This window comes from Haemorhous mexicanus, chromosome Z (genome assembly GCF_027477595.1).
Source record: "Haemorhous mexicanus isolate bHaeMex1 chromosome Z, bHaeMex1.pri, whole genome shotgun sequence".
Taxonomy (NCBI): Eukaryota; Metazoa; Chordata; class Aves; order Passeriformes; family Fringillidae; genus Haemorhous; species Haemorhous mexicanus.
The window spans coordinates 88,868,156-88,881,947 of NC_082381.1; the positions used below are offsets into that span (position 1 = coordinate 88,868,156).

The following is a 13,792-nucleotide window of genomic DNA, read 5'->3' on the forward strand; positions in this document are numbered from 1 at the left end:
ACAATCCGTGGCTGACCCACCGCTGCCCCTAATTCCAAGCTTTGACTTCCCTGGACAGGAATGGAGATGAGCAGGAGCTGCTTGCAGCCCATGGGTTTGAAACCTGCAAGCATTTGGATACTCTCATTTCCCAACACAGCAGACAGTGAAAAACACGGGGATAAAAGGGCTAAAAAGCTTGCAATCATATTTTGGTCACTGGAGGGAAGAACTGATCCCTCCGTGGGCTGCAATGGGCACGTATCAGTCTCGGTGATGGAGCACCGTGGATGCTGCGAGAACCAACAGCAGGGCAGAGCCATGGTGTACTCTGAAAATATGAAATAGTCAAAGCCGCACACAAATATCCGAGAATCCCAGCATGGTTTTCATTGAAAGGGACATTAAAGCTCATCCAGTCCCACCCCCTGCCATGAGCAGGGACACCTTCCACCGTCCCAGGCTGCTCCAAGCCCCATCCAGCCTGGCCTTGGGCACTGCCAGGGATCCAGGGGCAGCCACAGCTGCTCTGGGCACCCTGGGCCAGGGCCTGCCCCACACTCACAGACAGGAGTCTGGACCTCCAAGATACACCACAAAACTCACCCTCCATAGTTCTGATGGTTGAAATGCAACTTGAGGTATGATTGATCTGTACAATTGCTCCAAGGAACAGTCCCGGCTGTCAGGCAGAAGACAGGGAAGCCAGTGAAAATATTTTGTGTACTAATAAAATTTGCCGTATGTCTTCAGGCACACATTGAAAGTTCCATAAATTTTCTAGAAGGAAAAAATGTTATCCTGTGAAGTCTCCCATTTTTCATTTAAAATAATCTTTCAAGTACTTTCTCTACATAATTCCAATGATTTATTAAATCTATAAATCAGTGAACGTGCAACATTGTCTTTAAAAAGAGCCAGGGGTTTTGCTGTATTTTATCCCTTTGCCATTGAATTCTCTCATCTAAGTCTCATTTTGGGCCAAGGGAAGGGATTCTGCCCCTGGGCTCAGGTGAGACCCCACCTGCAGAGCTGCCCCAGCCCTGGCTCCAACAGCACAAGGACCTGGAGCTGCTGGAGCCAGTGCAGAGGAGGGCACGGAGATGCTGCCAGGGCTGGAGCCCCTCTGCTCTGGAGCCAGCCTGGCACAGCTGGGGCTGCTCACCTGCACAAGAGAAGGCTCCAGGGACACCTCAGAGCCCCTGCCAGGGCCTCCAGGGGCTCCAGGAGAGCTGCACAGGCACTGGGCACAGGGCATGGAGGGACAGCAGCCAGGGAATGGCTTCCCAGGGCCAGAGGGCAGGGACAGATGGGATATTGGGAATGAGGAATTGCTGGCTGGGAGGGTGGGCAGGCCCTGGCCCAGGGTGCCCAGAGCAGCTGTGGCTGTCCCTGGATCCCTGGCAGTGTCCAAGGCCAGGCTGGATGGGGCTTGGAGCAGCCTGGGACAGTGGAAGGTGTCCCTGCCCATGGCAGGGGTGGGACTGAATGATCTTAAGCTCCCTTCCAACCCAAACCATTCTGGGATTCTGTGATTTACACACATGCACAACGGGTGGCTTTTCCTCCCTTTTTCTCCACTCATTTGCAACGGCTCTCAGGGCCATAACGCTCCACACTCAGAGAGTTTCTAATTAGCTGCCAATATTTCAGCACCTCTGAAATCAGATTATAATTTCTAAAACCTCCAGTGTTATAAGTAAAAGAGATTCTCCTAATTTCTGTTTTTAAAATACTTAGAAATGTTTCTATTGGATGGAAGTATATATTGAAAGGGGTTATTTTTTGCATTCCCATTTTTGAGCAAGAGCCACAATTTCTTCAAAAGTGTTTATTTCACAAATTTTTTTATCCCCAGCTGAATATTACAGTGACTATTACAAGCATTTTCTTATAAACAAAGGTGTAGTTTACAGATTTGTTCAAAATGGAAAAATATTTTATAAGCAGTAGTATTTCATCTACAGTATTCACTCATGTATATCATTCAGCTTTGACAGCAGCTATACCTTCTGCTCCTTAAGGTAATGACACTTCACACCACAAAAAATAAAATAAAAATATCCCCAAAGATTTCAATATAGTAGCACTTTTTAAATATACTTCTTTTCTTCTGATTAATTTCAAATTAATCTCAAAGTCTTTGTCCACTGGCATTCACACCTTGAAATAATTTGGATACTCATCAGGGTTATGTCTTGTGGATTGCTTTACCTAACATCTACCTTGCTAGAATTTCTTTCAGAAAAAACAAAAAAAGATCAATTTATGACTGTAATATATATGTGAATCAATAAAGTTTGAGGAAAAAGCTTCATGGAAGTTCATGCAATTCATTTTAATTAGGTTCTATTTTTATGCACTGATAAAATGCTAATTTTTCAGTTAACGGTCTGAAAGAATAAGTTTGCACAATTTTATTAATTTACTATTGAAAATGGAGGAAAACAACCATTGTTTCAAGTGCAGCTTTTTCATTTGTACCTTTTGCAAATCACACAAACAAGGAATCATGTCCTGCAAAGACTTCAGTGCTCAAGCTGCAGGGTGATGAAAAGCAGCCACTGTGTTTAAAACATACCCACACTTTGGTACTGTTTCACAAATACAAAGGAATTCTTGTAGATCCAATGGAATAAACTGCATGAGCAAAAAAATGTTTGTAATGTAGGATTGCAAAAATTCAGTCTTGAGGTCTAATGTACTTTTTCTACAGTCACCTACAGCAGCTTTATCAGATAAGCAACCTCAGCTACAAAATGCCAATTAAAAAAAAAGAAGAAGAAGAAAAGGAACTTTCTGATGAAAATGAAACATGGACATTTTCCTGGATGCTTCTTGTAGGTCAGCCAGCATATGCCTCAACTCATATTTGAAGTGTTCGTGCTGTAATGCTGGTGATTTGGGCATTTTGATGGTTTACTTTATTTTATTTTATTTTTATTCCCAATAGTGCTTTTCTGAGATATAAGCCATCATATTTGCAGAAATCACTGTGGGCCACTATTGTTTGGGGTTTTTTCCCCAAGAACTTCAAAATGTTTTGCAGACCTCCTCAATGTAAGATTTTATAAGTAGGCTTTTGAATCCATAGACAACCTTTTCTATGACAGAATAATAAAAATATTCTACTGTTTTAATGCTTGTTTCAGAGAAAGAGTGGTTGAGTTAAACAACTGAAGGCACAGAGTGGGAAAATGCTAAACGTAATAATCAATATTTAAAAATAAAGACAGATCTGGAGAAGAGCCAGCTTTCTCTAAGCCATGCTTTGTGATCATTTTGCTTTTTCAATAAAGAAGTGTAAATCTGAGGAAAGAAGGCATGCTTGAGCATAGCAATTTAACTAAATTAACATTTAAATACAAATTTTTAAAAGTGCTAACAGAAAAGATAACATATATTAAAGGTATTTCATACAGAGTTCTCTTCCAGATGGATCTCAGTGGATAAACTACATGATCACAGATCAGGATGTTAAATCCCAGTTCCCATCTACACATACTAAGAGTTTTTAAGAAAGAATATATAAATTACAATCCTGAAAGTGCCAGTGAAGGACCATTATCCCCTAGAAGACCATTAAGCACATTTTACAGTGGTAATCAGCAACAAAGTCACTGCAGAAGAGGATTCTGCAGCAACCTGTCACTTAGTCTGAGTGATAAGCATAGCTTTAATCAATGCATTGGGAATTGTACTCCAAATAATTTACATCAGAAAGAGGTAGAGACCTGAACTGCCTGAAACTGCTGACCTAACACGAATCCTGAGGAACAGCTCTCTGTTTAAACCACCTTACAGAAAGGCTGAATCCTGCTTTGAATTATTTACTCTCAAACCATGACGACTGTTGGAGCATGGAAAGAAGGGAGAGGCAACGACTAACAAAATTCAGAGCACTGCAAGGACATTCATTGTGGAAAGAGGTAGGTGAAAAATAAATAAAGATATGGCGGGTGAGTGGGTGGCAGGGCTTGCTGGGCACGGGCAGCAGACTGGTGGCATTACCCTCATTGTACAGCCAGGGGAGATGAAGGCACTACTGAAGACACAGCAGAGGTGAGTGCCCAAGGACTGCAGTCTGGAGACAGTCCTGGCTCTTTACAAGCAAAGTATCTGTTATTCAATGGGTGATGATTAAGGGGGAACAAATTACTTTTTAGCCTGAAGTCTGTCCTTCAGTGGTAACAGTTGCTCTGAACTATAGTCTCAGTTTGGATCAAGGTATTTACCCACTAGCATAGACTGATATAACTCTGCACAGCACTCAATTGTTTCTTTTAAAATGTGCTTTTTTGGATAGTCATATACATGTATAGTACATACAGGACTACTGCAGTTTGTATATACACTGATTATATACATGATGCCTAAATCACAACACGCTCCTTGCCTAGAAAGGAAACTGCAGCAGACAGGAGTTAGTGTATCTTTAAGAAACTTCACATTCTGCTTTCAATCTCTGAGCAGACAGCCTATCTGGTCATAATTTGCTGTTTGGATTTACACCAGCTGAAAAGAGTCAGGTGGAGAGAGAGTGGATTTTTCTTAGCTTTTAGTCATGATGGAGCCGTGGACCACAAAGGAGCCACAAAAGCAGGTGAGTTAAGATTGACTTAAACAAGACCATTGTGGAAGTGGAGAGGGCAGAATGCTGGCAGCCACACATCCTGACTGCAGTTTGGCACGTTGTGCTGTGGCAGGAGCACTCCCACGACGAGCAGTTGTGGAGCAGCCCTGACCCTGGGGAACCCACCTCCTCCCCTGCCCAGCAGTCACTGACAGCTCAGCGTGTGCTGCCAAGGACCACAGAAAAACCAATGGCTGGTCTCCTTCAGCATCTGTGTGGTGAGGTCAGAAGGTTTGTTTGGCTTAGTTTATAAGTCTGATTTAAAAAAAAACATAACAGAATCTGAATTGAAAGCAATTATTCATTTAAGGTTGTTGTAGTTTGGGTTCACTTTTAAAGAAATGGCTTATGTTTCTAACATACTACTTGACAGCTTTTTTTTTTTTGGTGTGTGTGTGTATTAGAACATTTCATCTCTTTTAGAAATTTTTAACTTTTAAAATATTCTTCATTTATGCAAGCTGTGTATTTGCATGATTCTTAACACTTTGGATGGCTACTGAACTGAATGGAGTTTTTCCATGGACAGCTGCAGCTAGGATTAACCCACTGAACACAGGTAGGGCTGGAGGATTAAACTGGGTTCCTTAGCATGATCTGTGCATGGGATTCTGACACTGGCCATGTAACAGGTACAAGAACCTTGACAGCCACTGGAGGAAAGTGTTTGACACTCAAAAGCACAAGGAAAGCCAACAGTAGGGATCAGCATGATGCTATACTAGAAGCAGAAGGCTTAAGGCAGTCCTTTGCATCATGATTATTTCATTACGACAAAACCTTTGCTAACATAAATTTGGTAATGCAAAAAAGTCCAATGGAACAAATTCCTGCCAATTTATCTCAATTTCCATGAAGCACATGCACTGAATGTATTTAGGAGGAGCAACAGCATTTCTCAAACATACTATTTGTGACAAATTCCACATCGGTGGAAACAAGCAGTATCCCAGCCCTTTACCTTTATGGTGTGATAAATACACACTTTCTGCAATTTACTTTTTCAATTCACTATCATGAATGCAGTTACTAGCAAGAACTGAAGGCAGAACTGCATGTTCTGCTATTCATTCACCCAAGACCACCTGCTACTAGACAAATGACACGTCCTTCAAGGCAGTAGAAGTGTCTCAAATTTTGTTTTTGTCATAGACACCTATGAAAATCAAAATAAGCTGTCCCCCACTTCCTGGCTTTTGGAGATGATTATGGGCTTTGAACTATGTCAACATAAAATCGAGTAGTAAAAAATAAATCTATTTTTCAAGTATCCTTATTTCTGAGATGCAAATTACCAAAAAAAAAATCACATACAGACCAGTGTCTTTTTTAGTGTACATTTTAGCATCCATTTGTTACTGTGTACTGGTTCTTCCATAAGCCTGTTTGGTCCATATTTAAAGAGCTCTTGAATTCTTTTTATGATTTTTTTCTTTTGTTGCTGGAAGTCTCTGGGTGTGAGAGGTGAGTTTAATTCTACTTTCTTCAGACTTTATTGAGAAAATCCAAGTTGAGAGAAGCAGGGAGATGAATGGAGTCCATGGTGATGGCAGATGGGTTGAATGGGAACAGAACTGGGAACATGTGCTTGAAGTCTAACAGCAGCTGTGGAGGGTCATTCCGTTCTTGCAACTGCTTCTGTTGGGTGTGGAGAAGAAAACAAATTTAGCATAAGTTGTTGCCTTTTCTTGTTGTGTTTAACACCATCAAAGGTTTGAGAATGAGCATCATTTTACAGATACTGCAGAAAACAGTGAGAACTATTTTGTTCTTTTCTGCAGCACCTTTCCTTCTGAGCAAGTCATTACAGGAACTTCTATCAGACTGTAGGAAACACTGCTTCAGGAGAACCTGGTTATGTTTTCTACATGACCACAAAGATACAGGACCTGGAAACAAGATGACCCCCTTGGCACAGCAAAACCAGGACTACATGATACCAGCAGACCACCTTTGATTCAGCTGCTCAACCACAGTGAAATGTTCTGGGGGTAGCTGAACACATGCCCTTCCTTTTCCTCCCTGCTCCTTGTGAGCATTAAAAGATGTTTGGCTTTAATTTGTTTCTTTTTCCTTTAGTTGCTAGTTTCTACCTCCTATCTCAGAAGTAACTCAATTTCACCAACACTTTGTTGACTCCTGCAACCTTAATCCTCAGTCATGTTGCTACTGAAGAACTCAATTAGCTGAGTTTGGGATTTGGGTGCTTATTGCCCTCTGTGATTAACAGCCTGGTTATCCCTGCAGCTGTGTGCTCTGTGTGTGCACACACAGAGCACTGAATTCAGGACAACCTGCAGCAGCATGCCTTTTATAAATGCTCAGGTTAGCAGTGATTTAATACAGATGCCACTAGAACTACAGAGATGTTACTTGTGCCCTCCAGTTGGCAGCCCTTTAAATTTACCTGTATGTTTCGTATGAAAGCTACTGTCACACGTTCTTCAAACTCGTTCACAGGAGTGTAGAGATTAAGTATCTTTACAATCTGTTAAAAAGAAAACATGGTAAGGGTCGTGGGAAGCTAAACTTCTCCAGAACACAAAGCACCAGCAGCAGGTTGTCATGATATGGCCACAACAAGTCTGCCATGACAAAGCAGAGAAAAGAAGCAGGAGAAGTATCACCCTGGTGTTTTTCTTTGCCTGCTGGAAGGTATTGCAAGATCTATGGACCTGTCAAAATCACTTCTTATGGGAAGGTCTAAAAATTGGCAACAGACTTGGACAACAGATTTATACAGGGCTGGCATATGGTGACATGGATGACTTCTGATGTCACCTCTACAATACTTCTCTTGACGCTCCTTCACTCCCACTCCTCCCCTCAGCTTTTCTCAAAAATGCATGTTCAGGACAGGGTGATGCAGATACATTAGAAAAGCTCTCTGAGAACCACTGGAAATCAGCTCACACCTCCCATTTCTCCCTTCCTACAATATTCTCAAATTAAGGACAGGCCATCCAGCAACAAAAAACATGAGTTTATATCCTCCTGGAATGGACTCTCGAAGTTCAAGGTTATATCCAGCCAGCCTAGGTTGGTACTTCAAAACCTCCCGCCCCAAACAGGAATCCTTGGTGAGCATCCTGCAGACCCAGCCAGTTTAAGAGCCGGCAAAAGACAATAGGCGTGGGAATCCTTAAAATCAGAGGGTTTTGGGAAAGCTGCAAAAGGCAGGCCTCAGAGACAGCAGAACTGCGATTAGAGTTAGGCGGGTTTAAAATGCCGAGGATCTGACTTACACAACAAACTCCACGGGGCTGGGTTTCATCTTTGCACATTTCTGGAGCTCCAGTGCCATCAGTGGCACTGTAATAGAGGGGCCACCCCTGTGACCACCTCTGGGAGGGGCCAAGACGTAACATCAGTCCTGAAAAGCACAAGCTGTGCCCACTGAAGGAATGGCACACTGAAGAGCTGGCAGTGGGAGACCACCCTTTCCCACTCCTCAATTACCTGTGCTGTAAACCCGTGCCCTTCTCCCTACCTGCTGAGTTGAGAGTGATGTGCACAAGGAGCAGATGGCCTCAGCATCCTCTGAGGTTTTCTTCTTCAGCTGCAGGAGCTGTGCTGCCTGAATCAAGGGCTCCAAAGTTTGTGCTGCTCCACTCTGCTGCAGATTCTTCCCACGCAGCCATTCCTCCAGCTGGCTGATGTTAAACCTGGATAAACAACCAAGATGTGAGCTCAGAGGTAAAAAGCAGCATCTTCAAAACTCCTCTTTGAGGCTCAGGGTATGTTGCAGTGCTGGTGGATGTGGCTCTTTGTGCTGTGTATTTGTGATACACGCAGCAAGAGACAATCAGACCAAAGCTTAGTACTCAACAACTCAGAGTAAAATATATACTCCAAGTACCTTTCAAATAGACAAACAATGTACCAACCAACAACAATACAAGGGAGGTGCTTTTCTATAGCATTCAGATTCCTCCAAGTTTCAACAATTAAAATGAAGCTTTTAACCAGCTTTTAAATGCTAACAAGATCCTTCAAGGCACCCAGATACCTTTGAGAATATCTACACAGAAAATGCTTTTGCTGTGCCCACTGGCCTCAAGGGGAACACAGAAAGATCCAGCTTGGGAAGGGGAAAGTGTAGCAAAACGAAGATTTAACTAATTTGCACTAGGTGCACTTTATTTTCCTATATTCCTCCAACTTATAAAATTAACAAAACTTCCCTAAGCAGGCAGAGCCCTGCCCCAAGCCCCAGCCCCACCTCAGCTGCATGCCCGTGCTCCACGAGCAGACATCCTTCCTCAGCAGGAGGTTGTTCAGGGCGATGGCATTGATCATGTAGAAGAGCTGCTTGAACACCTGCTGGATGATCTCTGGGTCCAGGCCCTGGTCACACATGATGCTGTGGAATGTGTTCAGCTGGCGAATCATTTCATCCAAGCTGTAGGAGCTGTCACCCGCATTGGAGGAATATTTCCTGTAGCCCACCGGTTTGACACTGGAAAGCCCTTGGATACTCTCATTTTCCAGCACAGCAGACACTGAAAAGAGGGGGGGAAATGGCCTAAAAAGCCTGCATCCATCTATCACTAGAAGGAAGAACTGATCCCTCCATGAGCTGCAATGAACGTGTATCTGTCTCAGTGATGCAGCACCATGGATGGTGTGAGAAACAACAGCAGGAGAGATCCATGAATGCTGGTTTACTTTGATAATACAAAATAGTTTAAAAACACACAGATATCATAGAACTATGCAAGAGTTTGGTTTGGAAGAAACCTTAAAGGCCATTTAGGTCAAACACCTCTGCCATATGCAGGGAAACCTCCCACCATCCCAGGTGGCTCCAAGCCCTGTCCAGCCGGGCTTTGGACACTTCCAGGGATAGGGCATTCCTCAGATGAGTCCTCAGGGATTTGGCTGAAGGGTTAACTCTTCTCATATCTTCTCTCACACCCTCAAAAACAAAGTCTTTATGAGTCTTTTCCCTCTTCCCAGTCCTCTCCTCTCTTATAATGTACATTTACATCCAAAAAAGATTAACCACAAGCCAGGTCTGGAGGAGAAAGCAGACCCACCAGCACAACCTCACCTCTTCCACTGCCTCCCCAACAGAAATAAAAGAGATATCTTCTGGAGTGGGAGCAAAAACCCTCATCCCTATTAGCTCCTATCATGGAGGAAGATGAAGACTCTCTGGGTCATGCTGGCCCTGTGCAAAGGTCTGAAAACCAGCTGGAGCAGATAATCTGGGCCAAGAAGCACCCTGCTGAAGGGCAGCTGTGAGCTCACCGATCATGGGCTGCAGGATGCCCTCTGCAATGTTGATGAGCTGCTGGTAGATCTGGATGGAGAGGTGGCCCAGTACCTGCCGGTACTCAGTCAGGTCAAAGTTCTTCAGGCAGTGCTCGTTCTGCTTTGCCGTGTTTTGGGTCATGAAACCCTGAAAAGGAGATTAAAACACCCAGGCTCATTATCCCACCCACTGACAGTCCATCAAAACCACTGCATTAAAACCCCCCTGCACCCCTACAGTACAGTATAACAAAATATGTTACCAAAGTATATCATAGAAAAGATCAAAACTCATCAATCCCTTTCAGTTACCTAGGCATTTGTTCATAAATTATTGCTAGAGAACTACTTTTTGAAGAAAATCTTTAAATTACCAGCTTTTCATTTTATCCTTAGCAAAGATCTGCACATTTGTATTAACTGCAACATATAGGAGTAGAAAATGACATTTCAGGCCCTCTGAAACTACCTTTTAGTTTATCCTTTTGAGTTCCAGCTGTTTATGGGAAACAAAATATGTTTAAATTAGGTTCTAGAAAATTGGAAAAAAAATTATGACCGCATGTTACATGCTTTGACAGCATTTTAAATTATTCTGAAATTCATAAATCACCTGAAATAATGGAGTTTATTATTTTTTTGCTGCCTTTTGCTGATACAGCTGATCTATAATCCTGCATCTGACTGCTGTAAGCCCTCAGTTCTGGGCACAGATATTAATACAAGTTCTAGTGGCAGAAGCCAATGAGATGTTTTAATTAATACAGATCCTTTAATTGCCTGCTAATATGGTCTTACTTGGTGTGAAAATGTGAACTATGAAACTGTTTTTGTTGGTTGCTGACTGGCAAAATGCAAAAATACAACATGTACCAATTTGAGTTGATTTCACAATTTCCCCATTTTCCTGACTAATTGTAGAGCACCATGCTCTTCACCTGACAGGACTGCATGTGGGTTGGGATTTTCTTTTAAGCCTTTTCTGAAAAAGAGGCCAGATTTAAAACTAAAGATAACGGTATCTTGCAAACTGCTCTGAAGAATTTCTCCCCTCTATATTTTGCAACAGTTGCCAATGGAATTTGCAAACAGCTGGTTCATTTAACACAGTAAATCACAGCAAACAACTAAAATTTAAGAGTGTGTTTTAAACCAGCTGGTTTTCTGGAGAGGATTTTCTTTAAATGCAGTATTATTATCCAGACAGAAGAGGGCAAACAAGAGCACAACTGCTAGTAAGTATTCTCTAAAATATTTTAACTTAACTTTTAATTTTAAATCTTTGACATCCAGTGCTGAGGTTTTGCACACAAACCATTATCTTTTGAATGACATGTATAGTTAATTTAATTTTATGAATTTTTTTTCTTACAGTTTGAATGCTCAATATACCTAAATAAATATCTAAAGACTAAAAAAAAATAACAGTATTTGGGTCTGTTGAAAATTTTCATATGTAGAATACATAGCTATAAGGATGGCAGTGTGTAATGTTCTAGGAGAACTGTGATAATCCCATTCTTTTGAAAGGAATCAGCTTTAATAAAACTTATTTCAAGCTATGAAATATTGTTTAATGAAAAGCTGTGGGACGAACTAAAACCAGGAGAACAACCTTCAAAATGGCCCACCAGAAAGAGCATAGAAAGGATGGCACAGCTGAGGCTGCTCACCTGCACAAGAGAAGGCTCCAGGGACACCTCAGAGCCCCTGCCAGGGCCTCCAGGGGCTCCAGGAGAGCTGCACAGGCACTGGGCACAAGGCATGGAGGGACAGCAGCCAGGGAATGGCTTCCCAGGGCCAGAGGGCAGGGACAGATGGGATATTGGGAATGAGGAATTGCTGGCTGGGAGGGTGGGCAGGCCCTGGCCCAGGGTGCCCAGAGCAGCTGTGGCTGTCCCTGGATCCCTGGCAGTGCCCAAGGCCAGGCTGGATGGGGCTTGGAGCAGCCTGGGACAGTGGAAGGTGTCCCTGCCCATGGCAGGGGCTGGAATGAGATGGGATTTAAGGTCCCTTTCCAACCCAAACCCTTTTGTGCTTTTAGGAGCTTTTCCAGGGAATGCTAGCTGTGCTATATCCAGATGATAGCACTGCCGTGCCATTCCCAGATTAACCAAGGAGGGCAGTCAGAACAGCCCCATCCCACCGCCAGAGGGAAGCCCCTGGTGCCCAGAGGAGGCAGGACAGTCCCTCAGGGATGCCACCCCCAGGCCGGGCTCTCACCTCTTCCCCGCTGTACTGCTTCAGGCAGTGCAGCAGCCGGCACGTGTTCGCCAGCCAGAACGATGTCATCTCAAAGTCATCCTGGTGCTTCTGCAGAGACAAAGTGAAAACACGTGAGATACCCCCCTCCCTTTCAGTGGGGGTACTGGCATCACAAAACTAACCAATTTTGATTTTCCCCACCCAAAATTAGGCAGCTTTCCCTCTGCAGCTGGGCAATATTAGCTGCTCTTCTCTGCAATTTTTTTTTTTTAACCTCTAAATCCAAACAGTCATTGCTAAGATCATAAGTCTCCTCACTCTTCTAAAAAGGGAGGCTCTAAGAGCAAATTGGCTTGAAAATCACTGTGAGAGCTGAGTGTCACACTCTTGGACATGGTTATTACCACCTGACAGCCCCTCAACCCCAAGACAAGAGCAAATGGACACCTGCCTTCAGCACTTTCTTAACGCCGTTGATGGTGGAGGTGAGCAAGGAGTGCACCTTCTGGTCATCATTGATGTAATCTGCGTGTCTGATGCACATGTACAGGATGTAAGCAGGAAGGCAGGGAACAGTAGCAGACACTGCCTGAGGCTTGAGATCTGGAAGATGTGACAATTAAAAAAATGAAGATTTCACAAAAGAAGCAAACTTAAATTTCCCCAACTGACAAGAGAAGCAGAGAACACCAGAGCTGGAGTGTACCCAGGCAAAACCCTCTCCCCTCAGCCCTGGGGAAAATTATATTTTGGCTCTACAACTTGCATCCCTCTCTGCAGAGTGGACACGGAGCCAGAGGTTCAGCTGCAGGACAGAGGGACCTGTCCCAGACCTTCAGCACTCAGGCTTGGGAGGGCAGCCCTGCTTGCACTGAGGTTTTTGACAACACCCCATTTCTCCTTATGGATGCACAGTGGAGCCCGAGCTTCTCTACCTCATAAAACCCCCCCCCAGCAGCACAAAACCACCTCAAAACAGCTCCCCAAAGCTTTCAGGAATACCTCACATAATAAATCCTCTCCCTCTCACTGATTTAATGTGTCATCATGAATTGATGACACATTAAATCAGTCTTTCTCTCAAGATACGGAATCCTAATGGCAGCTGTGGGCATTTGGAGCCTCTATAGAACAAGCTTGTCTGATTAGGGGAGTTTCAGTGCCCACAGCAATGGGCTAGCACTGCTCTGTGAACACTTTTTGGATCGTCACTAGTCTCTGCTGGGGTTAGATTGTAGTAAATGTCAACACCTTGCCAGGGAAGCCTGACTTCTGAAACAGCACTGAGTGAGGGGATGCTGCAGCAACTCTGACCAGCCTGTGCAGTGCAGAAGAGCTCACAAGTTCATTATCTGTTGTCTGTTATTACCTCATAAACTGAGCTACCTTTGCTCCACTGCTGTGCCAGGCCCAGGGGCCTGTCCTTCTGCCACCCCCTCCCCACCTATCACCTCATATGAAGCTCAGAAAGTTACTACCTGCTCTAAAAACTAGCCTTGCTTTGTGTTTCCCATTTTTCGCTATCCCTAAGGGATTGTGTCCATCCTGGTCTATCTGCTTAGTGCAGCAGTACTTTACCTACCCAAACTGCCATCACCACAAACATGCAGCCCCAGAAAGGATCAACTGAGAAGATCTATTTGTCTACCTTAATTTTTTAATCTCAGGTTTACAAACTCCCCCACGAGAAGGAGCAGCCAGGCAGAGAAGCAGAGCAAG

General features: G+C 43.6%; 1 protein-coding gene across 2 annotated transcripts in view; it reads right to left on the reverse strand.

The window, feature by feature from the left end:
- Positions 1-1,795: 1,795 nt before the first annotated feature.
- MYO5B (myosin VB) overlaps positions 1,796-13,792 on the reverse strand; it is a 151,511-nt gene continuing 139,514 nt past the window's right edge. For both annotated transcript variants that reach the window (XM_059837080.1, XM_059837079.1), the window contains exons 33-39: positions 12,525-12,676; positions 12,092-12,181; positions 9,866-10,016; positions 8,835-9,114; positions 8,103-8,277; positions 7,020-7,100; positions 1,796-6,250 (exon numbers count right to left, since the gene is read on the reverse strand). In XM_059837080.1, the coding sequence (XP_059693063.1) occupies positions 6,098-6,250; positions 7,020-7,100; positions 8,103-8,277; positions 8,835-9,114; positions 9,866-10,016; positions 12,092-12,181; positions 12,525-12,676 (1,082 nt within the window). In that variant the 3' untranslated portion in view covers positions 1,796-6,097. The remainder of the gene's footprint in view (positions 6,251-7,019; positions 7,101-8,102; positions 8,278-8,834; positions 9,115-9,865; positions 10,017-12,091; positions 12,182-12,524; positions 12,677-13,792) is intronic.